Genomic DNA, 17,511 nt, shown 5'->3' on the forward strand with positions numbered 1-17,511 from the left:
AATGACACAACCGCTTGCGGTGAATTCTGGAAACTTGCTTTGCCAATTAAGCCGAATTATCCTCCTGAATAGGCTGATTGCACTGCAAAGAAAAATCTGTTCTATGCTGTACAAGGCAAATTTTATCAAATGAATCCAAGTCTGCAGTTCTCTAAAATAGACGATTTTACAGTTGTCTGCTCAGTGACCTGGCCTCTGAATGGCAGTGAGGCTGGAGGTGGCCTTGTTTTGATAAAGACCTCACTGGTTTATTGTGTAAATCAATTTTTTCTTGTGCTAACTAGTTGGCATTTATTAAATAATAAAAGTAGAGAGGTCTGTATCAAAGTCAGGTCACCTTCAGCCTCACCTGCATCCATGGGCCAGGTAACTAAGCACAGAACTGTAAAATGGCCTATTTGTCCTAAGTACTTTAAAATTACCAAAGGGAGCAATGCAGTAAATATCTCAGCTTAAGGCAAAAAGTTTCATTTGATTCAAAAGTGCTGCGTTTAGCTTACTCGCCGGCACAAATCACCAGTTTTCCATGAGTTTTTCTATAATCCCATCTCTGCTACTATAGTGCCATAGTAAACAGGGGAACGTCAGGCAGAATTTCACTTACCACAGGAAGTGCTAGTCTTACGAAAAACGAAATATTTCGTGCTTATGAAGTACATGAATAAAGTTAGTTTCAAAACAGACAAAATCATGTTTACTCTAACTTCTAATACTTCATTTCGATGGAACTGTTCCAAACATGATAAGGACAGCAATCTCAAAAATATGTTTGTCAGAAAGCAAATGAAAATCAAATTGCATGGCATAAAATTGGTTGTAGGGGACAATTTAATGTTGCAAATTAAAGATTGTTCAAGGACAAACTAAGTCGACAGACACGTAAGGGTTAGTCTCTATATCCTGAGTTTCTACTGCAAGATTTTGAGAAACTATGCTCTCTGAAATTCATTTTTCTGCATTGTGGGAGCATAATTTTGCAGTTATTTTGGTTATTTGGACTTTCAGTGGTCATAATGTAGTGTCGAGCCAAATCCCAAACAGGATATAGAAAACTTATTAATTCTTACATTTCTTCAGGGAGGCAGCGTGGCCGAGTGGTTAGGCCGCTGGATTTGCGTGGTGGCCCTGGTGTTGATTCAACCCTTTGTGTTTTTTTCAAGATATACTGTACTAATTGTTGATAAATATCCCTTGTCCTTTCAACACATTATTCAGGGAGGCTCTGTCGGAAAGGGAACAGCTGTCAAGGACAAAGCAGACATCGACTGTGTGGTTTTCTTCAACAGTTTGAAAACCATGGAAGATCACAAAGTTAAGTTGCAGGAAACAAAGAACTGCCTGGAGTCATGCCTCAAACAGAGTCCCACCTATAAGAAAGACCAAATCACCTTTGATCGAAAGACGCGCTTCGCTGTGAAATTCAAACTTTGCCTGGATTTGTCTCCAGAATTTGACATTGACTTGTTGCCGACATTTACTGCAACTGATCTTGAAAGTCCAGGTAAAATAGGATTTTAATGTTCCTTTAACCCAACCTCAATAAGAGTCCATTGTTTGTCAGTCATGTAGAGAGGGTCATGAAGGGGGGCACTAAATCCCAGTTCCCAGCCCAAATTTTTGCCAAATCCCAGTTCCCAGCTTAAATTTGGTCCAAATCCCAGTTACCAAATCTAAAATCCCATTCCCAGTGATTGCTTGCAGACTAATGTGTATAATTAATTAAAAGTGCGGACTGACGTCGTTTGGATACACACCGCATACCTTAACCTGGACTGAAGAAAATCTTTCGCTCATCTGATGAGCAGTCTTTGTCTTCCAGCCCTCGTTGGCATAACCATATTGAAACCACTTGTATCATCTACACAATCCTCTTCAGACTCACTGTCTCCACTTTCGCTGCTGCTGTACTCGTCACGTTGATCAGTGCAGGTGAGAACCTCCACAGACTGTTCATTAGACTCACCCTCTGGACGTTCTGCACTTTCTCCCGGCACTGAGCTTTGCGCACGAGGAAGTAAAAACTGCAATTCTAATGGATTAAGCAATGTTGTCTTTCATACAAATTCAGAGGCAGTGTCCCAGCTCTGTCCATGGTGTGCCTTACACTCTTGCCGTATCGTTTTGCCCACACTCTCATCTCTGCTTCGTCATTTCCAGACAATCTTTCTCTGGCCGGTTTGGGAGTTTCAAAAAGGACCAACTGGCCAGTAGCAGAAGGTTCAACAGGGTAGTATGAGTTGGGATGCATGTAACAATGTGCAGACCATGGTGTCACTCTCTTTACTCCTTCTTCTACTGATGAACCAAAAATCTGTACGTATTCGTAGAGAGTAAATGTTTCCTTCTTAAAATGAGTGACTGCATGTTGGTTCTCAACATTTAACGTCAGGAGTGATTCTAAATTCAAGTTCACCTCGAAATCTGGATATGAAGACAGATCTTTGATGTTGTTCTCTACCTTGCAAAGCGATTGTGCCATCAGTTCCAATGACTTGTTAGATAGAGTACCCTCTGGCACATCAGTAGTTTCTTTTGCCAAGGACTGTAGCTCTCTTGCCTTCCGTGAGCAATACTTCACGTACTCCAGCACCTCATCCACCATAGCAATTGCTTCGGTCTGTTGATTAGTTTGCCCGCAACAGAACCAGAGTCTGTAACGTAAATGTTACGATCAGATTCAATGCAGATTCCAATTGGTTGACACAGTTTCGAGTATGATTGTGAACCATAACTATCGCCTTTACTGTGTCCTGCAATCACAACAACAGCCCCAGATTTAAAGAGCTCAATGGAGTGCTCTTCGCAGAACAAAATATCTTTACCAAACCAAGCAACATTCACTGCTCGTGATGATATGGGTAGGCAATCACTCCCTCTAATGATTCTTGTTACACCCTGCGATGGAAAAAAAGACATGAAGAACACCATCCGCACAAACAGCAAGTTCATCCCCTGAGAGTGCCAAAGGAATAACAAGTTCAATGTTGTCCACATAAAACATTTCCAGTGCATGGTCCGCAAACCCCCTCTTTGCAGCAGAATCCTCAACTCCACACTTTTCCATAATCATCTTTTGTAATTCTCTTGGGCTGTAGCTTAAGTTTAACGAAAGTTTAAAATTTTCTGTGTGTATTACAGCATTTTTTTGCGTTAATATACTTGATTTCGATGATCATAGTCTGGTAATTGGACGCCATTTTTGTCTTTCCCGCCACGTGCAAACATGCGCATATCATTCCATCAACAACAAACCGCTGACCAGGAAAACTGACAGGACTTAACGATAAAACCGTGTGGAGCCTGGTAGTTAGAACGCGGAAATGAAAAATGGAATGATTTTATGTGTCTACGGAAGTCTAATGATGCAGAATTTTAATTCGTTATTCAAAAGAATAGGCTCAATTAAGCGGTGGTGTCAAAAATAGGGTCAGAGAGCGCTAAAAATAAAAATCCCTTTCCCATTTTTGAAATTGTTCATCCCAGTCCCAGTGCAGTAAATCCCATTTTCCCAGCCCAAAACAGGGCAAATCCCAGTTCCCATTTTACCCCTTCACGCCCCTCTGTAGAGACAGTCTCCTTTTGGCCAGCCTCCCTGCAGCTTGTTTCAGTTTATAGTCCATAATGAAGTCTATGTGATTGCAATTTCATTGTTTTGGGGAATACATAAACTTCTGAACTATGTGAATTAGCTGTGTGTGTGTGTCTACGTTGAATCAAGCCAAGTTAATTAGAATGTGTATTTTTTTGTACTTTGCAGAACAAAGGTACAAACTGTACGAAGAAATGATTGATTGTACAACAGAAGACCAGGATTTTTACTCAGCACATTTGGTGAGCTTACAAAAGGAGTTTGTCAAGGATCAACCACCGATTGTGAAAAACTTAATCCGTCTTGTAAAGTACTGGCGCAAAACCTGTATTGAAGACAAAAGCACTGGTGAACCTAGACTGCCATCTTCATATCCGCTGGAGCTCATCACCATAGATTGTTGGGAGAACGCAGCTGGAAAAACTTCATTTGACATTCGGGCCGGCTTTAAAGCTGTTCTTGAACGGTTAGCTGATAATTGCCACATACACGTCATTTGGCATAAATACTACGATAAGGATCTCGCTGAGAGAGGGATCAAGATGTGTGAAAGGTTCGTTTTCGTTCCTGTACAGGGAAAATGGCAAGGAAGACCCAGGCGGGGGGAAGATGCCCATATAAAAGCGATGGCCGGGGGTGATCATCATACCTTTTAGGGGGTCAAATTTGTCAATTGATACCTCTTAGGGTGCTAAAATCAAGGATGACCACTGGTAGAGTTATCGCGGTAGCGTTTACTGTGCTGAGCAGAGAAGTGTGACAGGAACCAATTGCCAGTCAAATTTTGTGATATTCTTTATTGCTGTAATGAAATGGTGAAAATGTCACTTAACATTAACGAGTTGTTTTAAGATTGGTACCATTTAGCAGTGAAAATGAATTTGGGCCACACCCACAAAACTAATTTTAGGGGTTGTTTCCAAAATTTCCGACAATCACCCTCTCGATTTAATATGGGAGCCCCCACCGGAAGGAAGACAGCCTAAATGAAATTCAGATAAATCATAGGAAAAAGGGTCAGCTGACAGCCACGAGATGCACGCTAAGGCGATAAAGGTAGAACAGCACTAGGTTCAACATTTTTTGTAGAAAAAAAGCCCAGTGCTGTTCTACCTTTGTCGCCTAAGTGTGCATCTTGTGGCTATCAGCTGACCCTTTTTCCTTTGATTTACATATTAAGCCACATCCCACATTTTTACCATTTTTACCATTTTTTGACATTCAGATAGTTATGATAGACACCCACAGACAGATAGTAAGTGAGCCAAAGAATGGTGGAGCGAAAGTCAAGTAGTCAGATAGAGATACAATCAGCTACCCAGTCAGAAAAACAGGCAGACAGAAAGGCTTACAGACAGGCAGACAGAGACAATCAAGTAAATAGGCAAACAATAAAAAAACATACAGAGATTGAGAGTCTGAGAGACAGCGACTGACAGATTTCATTTAACAGCATGTTACTGGACTGAAACACTGTCTTCTTCCACGCAGCCCACCATTTGTTCTGGACCCTGCCAACCCAACCAACAACGTATGCAGTGCTAGTGATGCCGAGGGATGGAAAACCGTGGCAGATGTGGCTAAAATGACACTTCAGAGGCAGCCACTGAAGGACATCAACTTCAATAAAAACTGGGAAATAATACAGATTTAAGACAATCATAGGTCATAAATAGCGGTGGGCCGATACCGATAACAAATACTCGATATCACTGGCGTTTCCTTAAAAAGTATCAATACTTTTGGGAAATATCGATCGTTTCGATCTCTTTCAATACTGCACTCGTGACTGCTCAATGAAATATTCCAGGCTGTTTCAGTGCCCTAAAACAATATTTTTCTCGTTAGTGGTGTTGTACTGCACTCGAAGGAACAATCGCAACCTTGCAACTTCCATCTAGAGGTGACGTAAATACCTGGCATGCGCAATAGTTCTGGGAGTCTGAGTTCTTTTTGGTACCCATAGAAGAAATTAAAAATGATACACTTTTGCTATGGTTTTTTTTTTTATATGGACTATTAAAAGGCTTTCAGTGCTTAATTGATAACATCTGAGCAAAATTTTGAATGACGTCACAGTATTGATATCGATATCGAATATCGAAAAAAAACCGAAATATCGGTAAATATCGTACTCGTATCGTATCGATTTAAAAAACTGGTATTAACCCACCACTATAGTCACTGATAAATGATTCACTTCGCTCTGCATTGTTTTGAAGTATTTAATGAACACACTTGTTCTGTATTGTCAATAGTAGAACTCCCAGTCAGAAGCGCGTGCAAGCGGAGCACCATAGCAAAAGAATATGTATCCATGCGATTTAATTTGGATTGTCAGGCAAGCGTGCATCCATACTCTATGATTGGTTTTCACACATACGTGCGTAATGCGTGCAGAACCGACAATATTTCTCTTCAAATACATGACCTCTTAACTAGGAGCTCTGTGGTTAGGCTTGCCTATCTATATATATTAACCAACTATTTAGTTTAAAAAATTGTTAAAAGGTATAATTTCTAGGTTGGTGGGCGTAAGCACCTTAAACAATTTAACAAAGCCGACACGCAGTCGAGGGTTTGCATAACTTTCGAGAATCTTTTACGAGTTTGAAAATTCTCGCGTGCTTATGATTAAACGCACTTTTATGAATCTTTCCTATGAAACTCGTGACAGTGACAATCAACTGATATTCATTTCGTTTTCACTGTTTTGTATTTTTTTAAAATCACTATCAATATGGTGTCTTTTCTGTTGTTAAATTGCTGATCATTAACGGTCTTAACGTGCTGTTAACCCTCCCCCCCCGGGGGGTACTCCCTTATATGGGCTCTATAGGTATGTGCGGCCCCATAAGGTATGGTTTTTCAACCGTTTTGGTCATAAATAGGATATTAAAAGCAAGCTAATAATCGACCATCATGCGTGCGTATCACACGTACAGCAGAATTGCTTCAGGTGATATATTACAGGTGATAAACAAAACACTGACCCCTTGTCAATGGACTACCTAAATGGACTACCCTCAACAGGACTAATCCTTGGAGTCTTTTGTTTTTTGCTAGCTATAGCCAACACCTATTTTAAAATTCAAAGTTCTTTCTTCGAAAAACAGCTCGAAGTCATGCTACATCCCTCAATATCAGTGTTTGACCGCCGGTCCAAGATTTACGATCAATGTGAATTGTTTTGAAGATCACTTGACCACTTAATCTTGACTTAAGCACAATAAAATAAATGGTATCATTGAAAGCTCTGTGTGCTTTGCTAATTTTTAAGCTTCCTCCTCCTATTCAGGAGTAATTAACCGAACAATATATTTTTTTTCGGGAGGGGGGGGGGGGGGGGGGAGAGAGAATCCAAGAGAGAGGAAGCGGAATGTCTCGTATTACACGTAGAAGTATCCAGCTATTGAAATGAGCTATGCTGCTCTAGCAATCTTTGAGTCAGTACATACATAACACTTCAATTGGCTGAAACACCGGCAGATAACATGTATTTGCCAGTCAAATAAGCGGCCACTTGTTTCATTTCACGGTAGCCTGGTTAGTGTAGTGCTATCGTACAGGATGAGAACCAGTAAATAATGATTTGTGTGAACTTACCCAAAGGGTTGTTTAAAACACAGCTCAACGCGGACAGAATTCCCTTCACCTTCTGCCTTATAATCCCCGTTCTCTGGCCTTGTTTTCCCTATACCTCCTATACGATTGTTGAACTTCTCTATAACCATAATTCGGGCAGTAAACGAGGTTTCAGTTTGCGGATTTCGTGAATCTTGGGTTCTCTCGGAAATGAATGCTTCGAGTATCCTAAAATAAAAACCTTTGTTTTCCTTTGGTGTCAAAATTCAGAAACAAGCGCACGCTTTAGAGCATCAGTAGCTTTTCGCGGGTGAGACTGAACGAAACGAAGGATATTTCTGTCAAGTATTCCTAGCAGGTTGGCCTTCAATGTTGGATCCGTAGCAGGCGGTTATCGTACAGCCCAATCAACAGTAACTGTGATCTTTGTTTATTTTGTGTTTGTAGCTGGCTTGAAGGATTGTTCATTACTTCTGTTGACTTTTGAATTCGAATTCAACTGTTTTTGTACATAAAAAGTGCCAGACCCAATATTCCCGATGTGAAATGATAAGTGTTTTGCGGATTTCGACATTTCAGAAGTGACTTTGCCACTTTCATTACAGCGTTTAGACAATTCGTGTTTGCTGTAAGCCAGAAGAAGGTTTGGACTCTAATATTAATAAGATAACGGTAGCCACATTCGTTGAGTACAGGGACCTCCCTGGAGGAAAACGTGTGGCTACTGAGTTGTATCCCTGGGATGAAAAGCTGATAAGTTTTTACTTTTCAAAGTATTTGGCTTTTGCTGCCCTTTCCCCTCGATAGAGAATCATTAATTTCTGCGATGTTTTTACTCGTGAATGCAGAGTTTTCTGTTATAGTAGTTGTTTGCGAGGCAGTTTGCAATGCCGGCCAAAGAATTCACAACGTACTACCGGAAGGTTCACTACCATCAGTAAGAACTGTACCCCCGGGAGTGACACTAGCGAGTGGCTTTTCAGCCTCCGTGGTCAGAGCAATAGTGCTGGGGGGCCCTGGCACAGTGGCGCTTGGCTCCTGTGGGATAACACCCTCAACGGGGGCTGGTTTTAATTCTTTTTCAGCGGGCGTTATGTTTTTACTTTCAAGAGTCACTATATTCGAGTCGGAAGCCACTTCCTCCGACATAGGAACCTCGGACGAAGGCAACACTCCGGCTACCATCTGAACGTCTGCGATGGGACTCGGTGTTTTATCCATGGATTCTCCTTTAGAGAGCGAATCTGTGATTAAATCTCGGGGAATGGCGTCAGGTGTTTTCGTTGGCGCTTCGTTTGCTGGTGTTATCGAAGTATGATTTTCTTTGTTTTTAATTATTGGAGGTGATAAGGTTTGTTCTAATGCCGACGGAACAGCTTCAGTGTCGGAGCCCGAAGTTACATCGGCGCCTGTGTCGGTTCCCGATGATCCTTTCGGCTGATGCGAAACTGAGGTGTTGGATGAAGAGGTCTGGTAATAAAGAGAAATGTTAAAGTTAGTGGATACTCGATGAGATGATCGAGTATTTCATTCTAACATTGAAGAAGATAGGCGGGTTAGTCGCCTCAGAATTATTTCGGATTCCATCAACAAATCACCAGTGCGCATTTCATACACCTGTACTGGACAAGATTCATTGTAAGTAACATATACAAAAAATTTATTTCTTGTAACTTACAATCTAAGGATTTTACTGCATACAGTGGGCAATCATTATGTAGGCTTCGCTCGTGTGTGGCTTAAGCTTTCTCAGTCCAACTTCTTTTCTATGCGGTGTTGGCTAACACTTTAGACCAAGTCTGCTTGTTTTACGTCCCTGTTTTAGAGAACTCCATTTCAAAATCGGAATGACCCTGATAAAAACATTTTGATGGATAACCTTCTATTGTGGGGTAGTGACCCATTAATGCCTTGTGATTGGCCAGACGTAACTGCATTCTTTAGAGAAAAAGGTGCTGACGCCTTCCCTCAACAAACTACAGTTTGTCAGCAGTGTATCAATTCAATTGAGCTTGTAATTCTATTTGCCATCTTAGTGTATAGCAGGTATTGTTTTGGGGCACGGGGCATTGTACCTGTTGTTTGTTCTGATCTATTGTTCTCTTAAAGAGTACCGAACCACTCATGTGAGACCTTACGAGAGCTGCTACATGATCCCAGTTTGTACCCAGAACTGGAAAATCTTCTTTATCTTCAATGCAAAGTAACATTTTAAAATAGCAATACGAGTACATTACCTGTGGTTTGACGTGTTGTTGGCAATATTTCAAAGCCTGATCCAGCAAAGAGGAAGGCGACTCTGGATTTTCCTGCACGAATTCAAGTGACTCTCCTGACGCGGACTACAATCAAGAAAGTAGGTATTCCAGAATTATAACGTGAGAAAGATGCTGTTTTCCACAGGGTTAAAGCGATTACAATCAAACTACTACTGCTGTAAGATCAATGTGGCTGTGAGCCCCTCAACTTGGAAAAAGGATCGTCTGTAAACATCGGCAATTCTGATTTCACTGCCCTGTTTTGTTATCCGTAGGTCATTTATATATCGAGCTTGTAACATAAACAAGACGAGTCCGAGGGTTATTAACATTGTTGAAAACCAAAGTTTGGTTTATCAAAAATTCGAAAAGATTGTTACAATATTCTGGCTCTAGTTCAGTCATAGTCATGACTGTTAGATTAAAACAAGTGGACAACTTATGTATCAAAGCTAAGTAGGCGTATAAACAAGCAATGACATAACATGATGTATCGAGCTAAAGAGGCGAAAAATAAAGTTGAAGCCCACTTGCATTGTTAAGAAATAACGCAAAACGTAACAATAAGAGAATACATAAGGAGATGTGACACCGTTAAAATATTCATGAAGTCATCCTAGTCCGAGAAGTTGCAGTACGTTCGCTGTTGGCTTGACAGAATATCACCAACACCTATCAAACAGCGTTACACGAAGTGAAAGGACTCACAAAGAAGTTCTTTACAGGGTCCTTTCCCTTTGCAAACACCCCTACGTTCAAAATGTCAAATCTCCCCATTGATTGTCATACATTTCCTTCAAAGTTAGTTGTGAGAATTTGGAGGTAAATCAAGAAGATATCCCTTAGTTGATGTCTGTGTACATTCCTGTTGAAAACGTCTCATGGTATTTCAGTGTGCGCATGATTGATAAGTACCCGTTAAAGTTATTTTTCAAAACAAGAAACAACTCACTTTAGAAATCACTAACATCTCAAAGGCCTGCGTCAGCAAACTTTCAGTCACCTAAAAAAAACAGGTAAAAAACAAAAATTGGAACAACACCAGTCAACTTGCACAACCCGTCGAAAAAAGGTGAGCAGAAGCTTCAACGCCATCGATAAAAAAAGGACATTTTACACTTCTTTCTCTTTGTAATCACGAAAGTAAGCAAGAACTGAAGGCAAGATAAAATGACAATGAGTTTTTTTACGTTGAAACATGGTGAATAGAGGGAAATGGTTAGGAAACCGGGCAAAGTTCTTTGTTGTATGTTTTTGTTTGCTATTTTGGGGGTTGATCCTGCACAAAACCTGGCAAAATACAAAAGATGGTTACGTGTGTGCATACAACTAACCAATAGATGCATTGCGATTATGTAAATCATGCATAGTAAAAGCATAAAACAAAAGACGCGCAGGGTCAAGGACCGTCCAACATAAATCTTGGCCTGTTTGTTTGCTTCTTTGATATTTACCGGCCTTCCTAACCATTTCCCTCTATTAACTATGGTTGAAAGTTCTAGCATACCTTAACATAAGGCTCATATTTTTGTCCAGTTTTCCAGCACTCGTACATGTCCACGACCAGCTGAGATAAAATAGAGGGTTCAACCTGCAAACACGAGAAAAAGATACTGACTTGAAACCATGCCACGCTTGTACTCTGGAATTTCCTCTTGAAAACACAGCGGATTCCCACCCCATTTATCACCGATGATGCTCGTGATCTGCCAGATACGGTTGAAATTTCTCTCAAGTGTATTCAATACAAATTCCAGCAGCCAGGTTAGGAGAATAAAGGATCTGATGATCTAAAGGAAAATGTCTTGACTGATAACCAAACTGTTGCAGTAAACAGAGAAAACTGATGTTCCAAAATTACAAGGGAAGATGAAGGGTACGAGAATTAATCCCACATAAAGGCTTTGTTCCCAAGGTTACCCCTGTAGTAACCAGTAGTAACCAGTTCTAATTTTACCACGCGCGTTGCGTGGATAATTTCGTGGACAATAACAATGCGCGATTTAACAAATTGACCGCTCTCACTCGTTGACGCATCGCATAAATTATAAATTTCTGTGTCTCTCCGCTTAGTGACAATAAAAATTAGTCAATAAACGTAAAAAAATATGATTAGACCTGTTTATGCATCAGAATTTGCTTGTGTCTGTAATTGAAGCAATCCCTCATCTTATTGATGGGTATCTGTAAGCTCAGCAAATGTAGACTAGTGTCCCCACTGTCAATTCTTGAGTGATAACAGAATAGACGTATGAAAAACTGACGTTAATTTGTCTTTTACAATAATAAATTGTCAAATCGTGCGCTCTCGCTCGTTGACGTATCGCATAAATTATAAATTCATGTGTCTGTCCGCTTGTTGACAATGAAAATTAGCCAATGAGCGCGCGAGAATTTCTGCAGTTATCGTAATAAAGCCATTTGGCCTGTTCACGTGTGTAAAATCAGTGTCTCAGGATTGGCTGTTTAAAAACCCTCTGAAAATCGGGATTGATGTAAAAATAACTTGAGATAGATTACGTCGGTAATAATAAATCTCTTACTCTTCATTCTCTCTTACAGTAAAACTAGAGAGCTTTCCTTTCTCGTTAGCAGGCAGATAGACAAAATAGCCGGCATTTTGCAGCATTGCGGAATCGCAATTTTTACTTTCTCGCGTGTGGTACTCGTTCACAGATTTGAACTTTGTGCTTACCTTCGAATCCTGCTTAGAGACTCGAACTTTCATTATTTCCAGCGAATACTCAAAAGCCTGTAAATAGATTCAATGTAGACATAAGAAAACAACAGAACAATCCATCCACCATAGCAATCAGATCCGTAAACAAAAACCCCAAGAGCACCAGCACTACGTACGTTGTCATGACAGCTTGTCGTCATGACGACACGTCACGTTACTTAGCAACTACTCTACAAAAAAAAATGCGGGCTCAATCAATTTAAATGAATTTAAAATTGCTCCGTCAGGAGATAAGATAGCAGTTTACCCTACCGGGTAAAGTTAAAACGTTGCCAATCGTGAAACAGTATTCAGTAGAAAAGCGAAAGCGACGGTTTCGCGGAATCCAAGCGGAAATATTATGGCTGAATGTCAGTGGTCGAGCAAGCGACACAAAAGGATGGCACTGAAAGAATTGACTTGAAAATGTGGATTTTTATTTATTTTAGTTTCTTCAAGTTTCTTACCTTTCTGGCTAAATAGTGTCTCTCGTTGTCTCTCAAGTATTTTCTGTCAAAAAGAAAAAAAAATCAGCCAAAAAAAAAGATGACTCAACTGATGAGAAAATGTAAAACACGTCAGTAAAATCACTGTCAGAGTGTCTTTCTTGGCAGATCTTGTCGCCTTGAACATAATAAGACTTCGGTTACATTGTAGTGGGAACGTGGGGGGAAAACAGCGGAGGAGGAAATATCAGGCTACAATCCCAGACGGAAACGTTGGGATAACCAGCAAGTTGTCCCCTTTCCCACTCACAATGTCGAAAATCAGGTATTTTTTTTCCCTTTTCGTCGAAACAAAACGCGGCATTTTCCCATCATTGATTGGGGAAGGTGAGGCATACGTGATCCACAAGTTTCCCCTACTAATTTCGTCTGGGATTGTAGAAATATGTACTTGTTATTCAACGCTTTCTCGTGATATACTATGGATTAATATTCCACTTGTCACTGGTATTTTTCTGGTTTATACACTCGCCTTTTTCTCTACTATACCATGCCACAGAAAATGCAGTGGTCAACACAATCAATCCCGGGAATCAATGCGAGATACGCCAGCGCACGACGGGAAGGTTGGGTGTTGTACCGTCAAGTAAACAACTGCTTTCCTGTCTTCCGATTGGCTGTATTTTCTATGGCATGGTATAAATAAGCGTTGTTAACTATGTGCGCGACTTACTTCCCCTGCTCCGGTGTTCGATAGAGAAGAGTCTGGATAAGTAACAATGTGTCCCACTCGTTTAATTCTTTGAGAACTTCCAGCAACAAAGCCACCGACTTGTACGTGTGTGTACAGAAACATCCGGGCCTAAAATGAACCACAAGACACTGTTGTTGGATGTACAGCCCTGAAAGTAATCTATGCTTTTTTTAAAAATAAAATAAAATAAAATAAAATAAAATAAAATAAATGCGGAAACATAGAATTATTCGGCTAACGTGTTTAAATCCTTGTTGCCACCCAATTCAGATCATTTGATGATTCACTTGAGAGGTTACAATTGTTCTATTTGTTCATACTCCCATGCAATCAGTTGAGTGTGGCAAATTGCACAATGAACCACATTCGTATTCTCGGTATTGGACTGGAACTAGCTTGCAACTGAGGCTATGCGGGGGGTCTTTTCAAATGCAAATGTAGTTGATCTCTTTTTAATGATATTCCCCGCATGAGCCTCCATTGCAGGCTAGTTCCAGTCCAAAAGCGAGAATACGAATATGGCCTATTGTAAGCTAAAAAATGAAGCGTAACGTTGTCTGAATTGGGTGACAAAAAAGGATTTAAATAAGTTAGCCGAATTCGTAAATTGATGGTTGGACATGTTTAGAAGAGATTTTTGGTCTGAGTAGTAAATGTTACATTTAAGAAATAACTTTGATTATCAAAATGTAAATTTTCTTTGCTCGCGCCATCATTACGTCAACAGCTCGAGCTATTTCTGTGTTTGTACCGAGTTATAGAAACACGATTTTTAAACAATCAGCGCGCGTATATTCTTAGGACTGTTTTCTAAAAAGGAATACTTCAGGTTAAGTGGTTATCAAAAAAAAAAAAAAAAAAAAAAAAAAATAGATAACCATATTACACCGTCATCCCTTTGTTTCTTTGTCCCTCAAGCGTCAGAGAAAAAAAGCGACATAAAAAGCGGCTAACGTGTAGTGAATATTTTCAAGTTATGCTCACTCTACCGTCACAGTTACGGCAGACATGGTTATTGTCTCACCGTTCATTTGCTGTTTTACCAAAACAATAGCCTCTCAAAACAGACCGCATTCTTTTAGCTCAACGCACTCTCGTTTACAACTAAGGTTGGAACAGAGATAGTGATGAGCCAGAACAAGTGTTTCTCGTAACTTTATAGCTCCAACAAGACTTCAGCTAAACCAGCATGATCTGCAAATAATTCTTTTCAGCTCCATATTGCCTGGTACCATTGTCAACATTCAGTTTTCCAGGTCACACTCCGGTTCACAATAACTTCGTACATGATAGCTCCCTGTTAGTAATTTCATATTCAAATTTTGTAAGCTATCACTGGATAGTTATATTGGCTCAAGTTGCTGCCCAATTTCTATCAAAAATCCAGACGGCCAGGAGCGAACATAAACATTCTTGGTTTGTTCTGCGCTGATCTGTGAACAGAAACCATGCCGGTCGTCGGGAAAAACTGGCAAACAACAAGAGCCACCATCAGAGAAAGAAGCAAGTTTATCTCTTAACCGATGTGAAGTTTGTAGTGACAAAGGCCAATGGCGAAAGTGTAAGTAAACAAGTGATTTCAGCTCACAAGTTTGTGCTGTCGATTAGCAGTCCTGTGTTTGAAGCCATATTTTACGGTGAGCTGGCGGAGACTACAGACTCTATTGAACTGCCTGACTGTGAGTACGACAGTCCGTTAGAGTTGTTTCGTTACATGTATAGCGATGAGGTAATGTTGAGCAGAAGAAATGTGATGGGAGTGTTGTACACAGGTCCCTACTTGAAGCAGTAGTCATAAGAAGTACTCTGATTATTGAAGAGATAGAGTTGTTTAAGGCTGTCGACTTGTGGGCAACAAAGCAATGCGAGAAACCAGGTTTACCGGCCGATGGTGCAACAAAAAGACTTCTCGGAGAAGAAGTGATTAAAGGAATACGCTTTCCAAAAATGAAACAAGAAGATTTCGCTACTGTGGTGATAGGCAGTGAAATCTTGGAAGAAACAGAATTCGTCAGTATTAACAGACATATGAGTTCCAATTCAGCCTCAAGGATTCCAGTGAGATTTCCAGAAACCGAACGATCTGGTTTTGTCGCTGACAACGTTTCTGGATATAAGCAACCAGTGACGTTTCTGGATATAAGCCCCTTAGATACGATGCTATCAATTTCTATGTGGACAAAGATATTGAACTACACGGTGTGTGCTTATTTGGTAGTGAGAATAACACGTACCATGTGAAGTTACTGATAACAAACGTAATAAATGAGACAGTTCTGGTACGGAAAAGAGATCAGTTTACCTCAAAGTTATTACAATGTGAGAAATATGGCTATCACGGTTTTGAAGTGTTGTTTGACGAGAAAGTAATTCTAGCGAAAGACACCAGGTACGAACTGTTTGCTGAAATAAGAGGATCTGATTCGTTTTTTGGAGGAGACGGTGTCAGTTCTGTTAAATGTCGACACGTAATGTTCACGTCTTTCATGAAAGAGGACGAGGAAACCGTCGGTTATAGCGGATCAGACGTTGTATAGGGTCAATTTAACGGATTCCTTTTTCCTTTAAGATACATGTTATGTTCAAGCAATATGTGTCGCGAATTCGAAAAAGATTTGATTAACTTAACGCTTTAACAATATTGCTTTACTCAAAGTACTGAGTCACGAAGTGGCTGGGTGATAGGTGAAGGTTATATCACACACGATTGCGAGACAGAATTTGAAAGAGGAGACATTACTCTTCCTCAATTTAACTAGAAATCGATCTTAAAAGGCTCCAAATCAAACTTAACTTTAGGTATATCAATTGATTAGAATGCTTGTTACAGCCATAAATCTTCAGTAAACGAGTGCATGGGTACCCTGTGGATCTACGCTACTCCTACATGAAATTAAGTTTACCTGCAAGTCACTTATTACAAAAAAGGCCTCTGGACTAGTATCAATCAAAGTGTGAATCAACTACTAGTGTTTTAAAAGAATTATTAATATGAAATGTAGACTGACAAGTTACCCTTAGCCTGAAGATCCAACGGACAAGAGAGATTTCCGTCTTGTTGTAAATTGTTGATTGGTAGTAGATTATTATCTATAAATGAGTCTGTTATAAAATAGATTTACCATTAATACTAAGTAGGAATTAATGCCATTGACATGTGTAACAAAAGCGTTGTTTTTTTTTTGTATTCCATAACAAAAAGCAAAATTTGGAAGAAAAGAGAAAGGGTCTAGCTACTGTTTGTGAAACATGTAAAATATCAATGATTCTTTATGCTTAAAAAGGTTGATACAAACGTCCCAGATTGATAACATTGTGTGTCATGCAATTTAGATAATTGGTGGAGCTTTGTTTTGGAAAAAATTATATTGTTCTTCAACAAGTAAATGTTAATATTTGAAGCCCCAGGGCTCACGTTCGGAGCAAACTGGGGGGGGGGGGGGGTGCTCTCATGGAAGGGTTTCTGTGTTTAAGGAGGAATACTTCCTTAGTTGTAGATTTATAGCATGGGCTAAGAGTACCTCTAAACGTTTATTACTGGTCTCACTTCTAGAACACAAAACAAAAACACTGTCGAAACTTCGCATAGTCCACAGTGTCCTCGAGAAAACAAAGGGACACCATCATAAGCTTGACTTCAAACAATCTGAACCAAAAACATATTTTCATCGATGGAAACCAAAACTTTATTGCCCAGTTTTGTCAAAACTTACAACACAAGTGAACTGAAGCGATAAAAGCCGTTTTATAATAATTATGCACCCACAAGACTGTCACGTAATGTTGAAAATATCACTGAAAACCAAATCTTCAACAATTCACTTAACATCTTCATCCCTGTGCTCTAGGAGCATTTCTGGTTGTTAGTACTAATTTTAGCCCTGCTTTGACCAAAAATGTAGCAACCTCGCCGTAAGTAAGAGCTTCCCTTAAAGAGGTTATAAAAAGACAGTTCTCTTCTTTTTCTGAGTCTGTCGAACCGGAGGTCATTCAGCCGTGACCAATTTGTATAAGAACATTCCAAAACATTCTGATCCTTATGTAATTACTCAGATTAGAAACTGTGTCAAACTACTTAATTTGGTTCCAAATAGAAGTTTCTAGAACTTTAAGCCTCATGTATATTAGAGCGAGAGTTTCTTCTGTAAGAGAGATTGATT

General features: G+C 39.9%; 2 protein-coding genes across 4 annotated transcripts in view; one reads left to right on the forward strand and one right to left on the reverse strand.

Moving 5' to 3' along the window:
• The window catches only part of LOC145464448 (2'-5'-oligoadenylate synthase 1-like), a 29,154-nt gene extending 22,507 nt beyond the window's left edge, over window positions 1–6,647 (forward strand). Inside the window, exons 3-5 of the mRNA XM_081448357.1 lie at window positions 1,216–1,501; window positions 3,758–4,142; window positions 5,081–6,647. Coding sequence (XP_081304483.1) covers window positions 1,216–1,501; window positions 3,758–4,142; window positions 5,081–5,243 — 834 coding nt within the window. The 3' untranslated portion in view covers window positions 5,244–6,647. The remainder of the gene's footprint in view (window positions 1–1,215; window positions 1,502–3,757; window positions 4,143–5,080) is intronic.
• A 290-nt stretch (window positions 6,648–6,937) lies between these two features.
• LOC145464431 (calcineurin-binding protein cabin-1-like) overlaps window positions 6,938–17,511 on the reverse strand; it is a 51,389-nt gene continuing 40,815 nt past the window's right edge. For 2 of the 3 annotated variants that reach the window (XM_081448329.1, XM_081448328.1), the window contains exons 50-56: window positions 13,331–13,459; window positions 12,619–12,661; window positions 12,128–12,184; window positions 10,940–11,023; window positions 10,385–10,435; window positions 9,412–9,516; window positions 6,938–8,644 (exon numbers count right to left, since the gene is read on the reverse strand). In XM_081448329.1, coding sequence (XP_081304455.1) covers window positions 8,078–8,644; window positions 9,412–9,516; window positions 10,385–10,435; window positions 10,940–11,023; window positions 12,128–12,184; window positions 12,619–12,661; window positions 13,331–13,459 — 1,036 coding nt within the window. In that variant the 3' untranslated portion in view covers window positions 6,938–8,077. Of the gene's footprint in view, window positions 8,645–9,411; window positions 9,517–10,363; window positions 11,024–12,127; window positions 12,185–12,618; window positions 12,662–13,330; window positions 13,460–17,511 lie in introns of those variants that run through there. The other variant, XM_081448330.1, reaches the window with a different exon arrangement.

Source organism: Orbicella franksi, chromosome 12 (assembly GCF_964199315.1).
Source record: "Orbicella franksi chromosome 12, jaOrbFran1.1, whole genome shotgun sequence".
In the NCBI taxonomy this organism is placed as follows: Eukaryota; Metazoa; Cnidaria; class Anthozoa; order Scleractinia; family Merulinidae; genus Orbicella; species Orbicella franksi.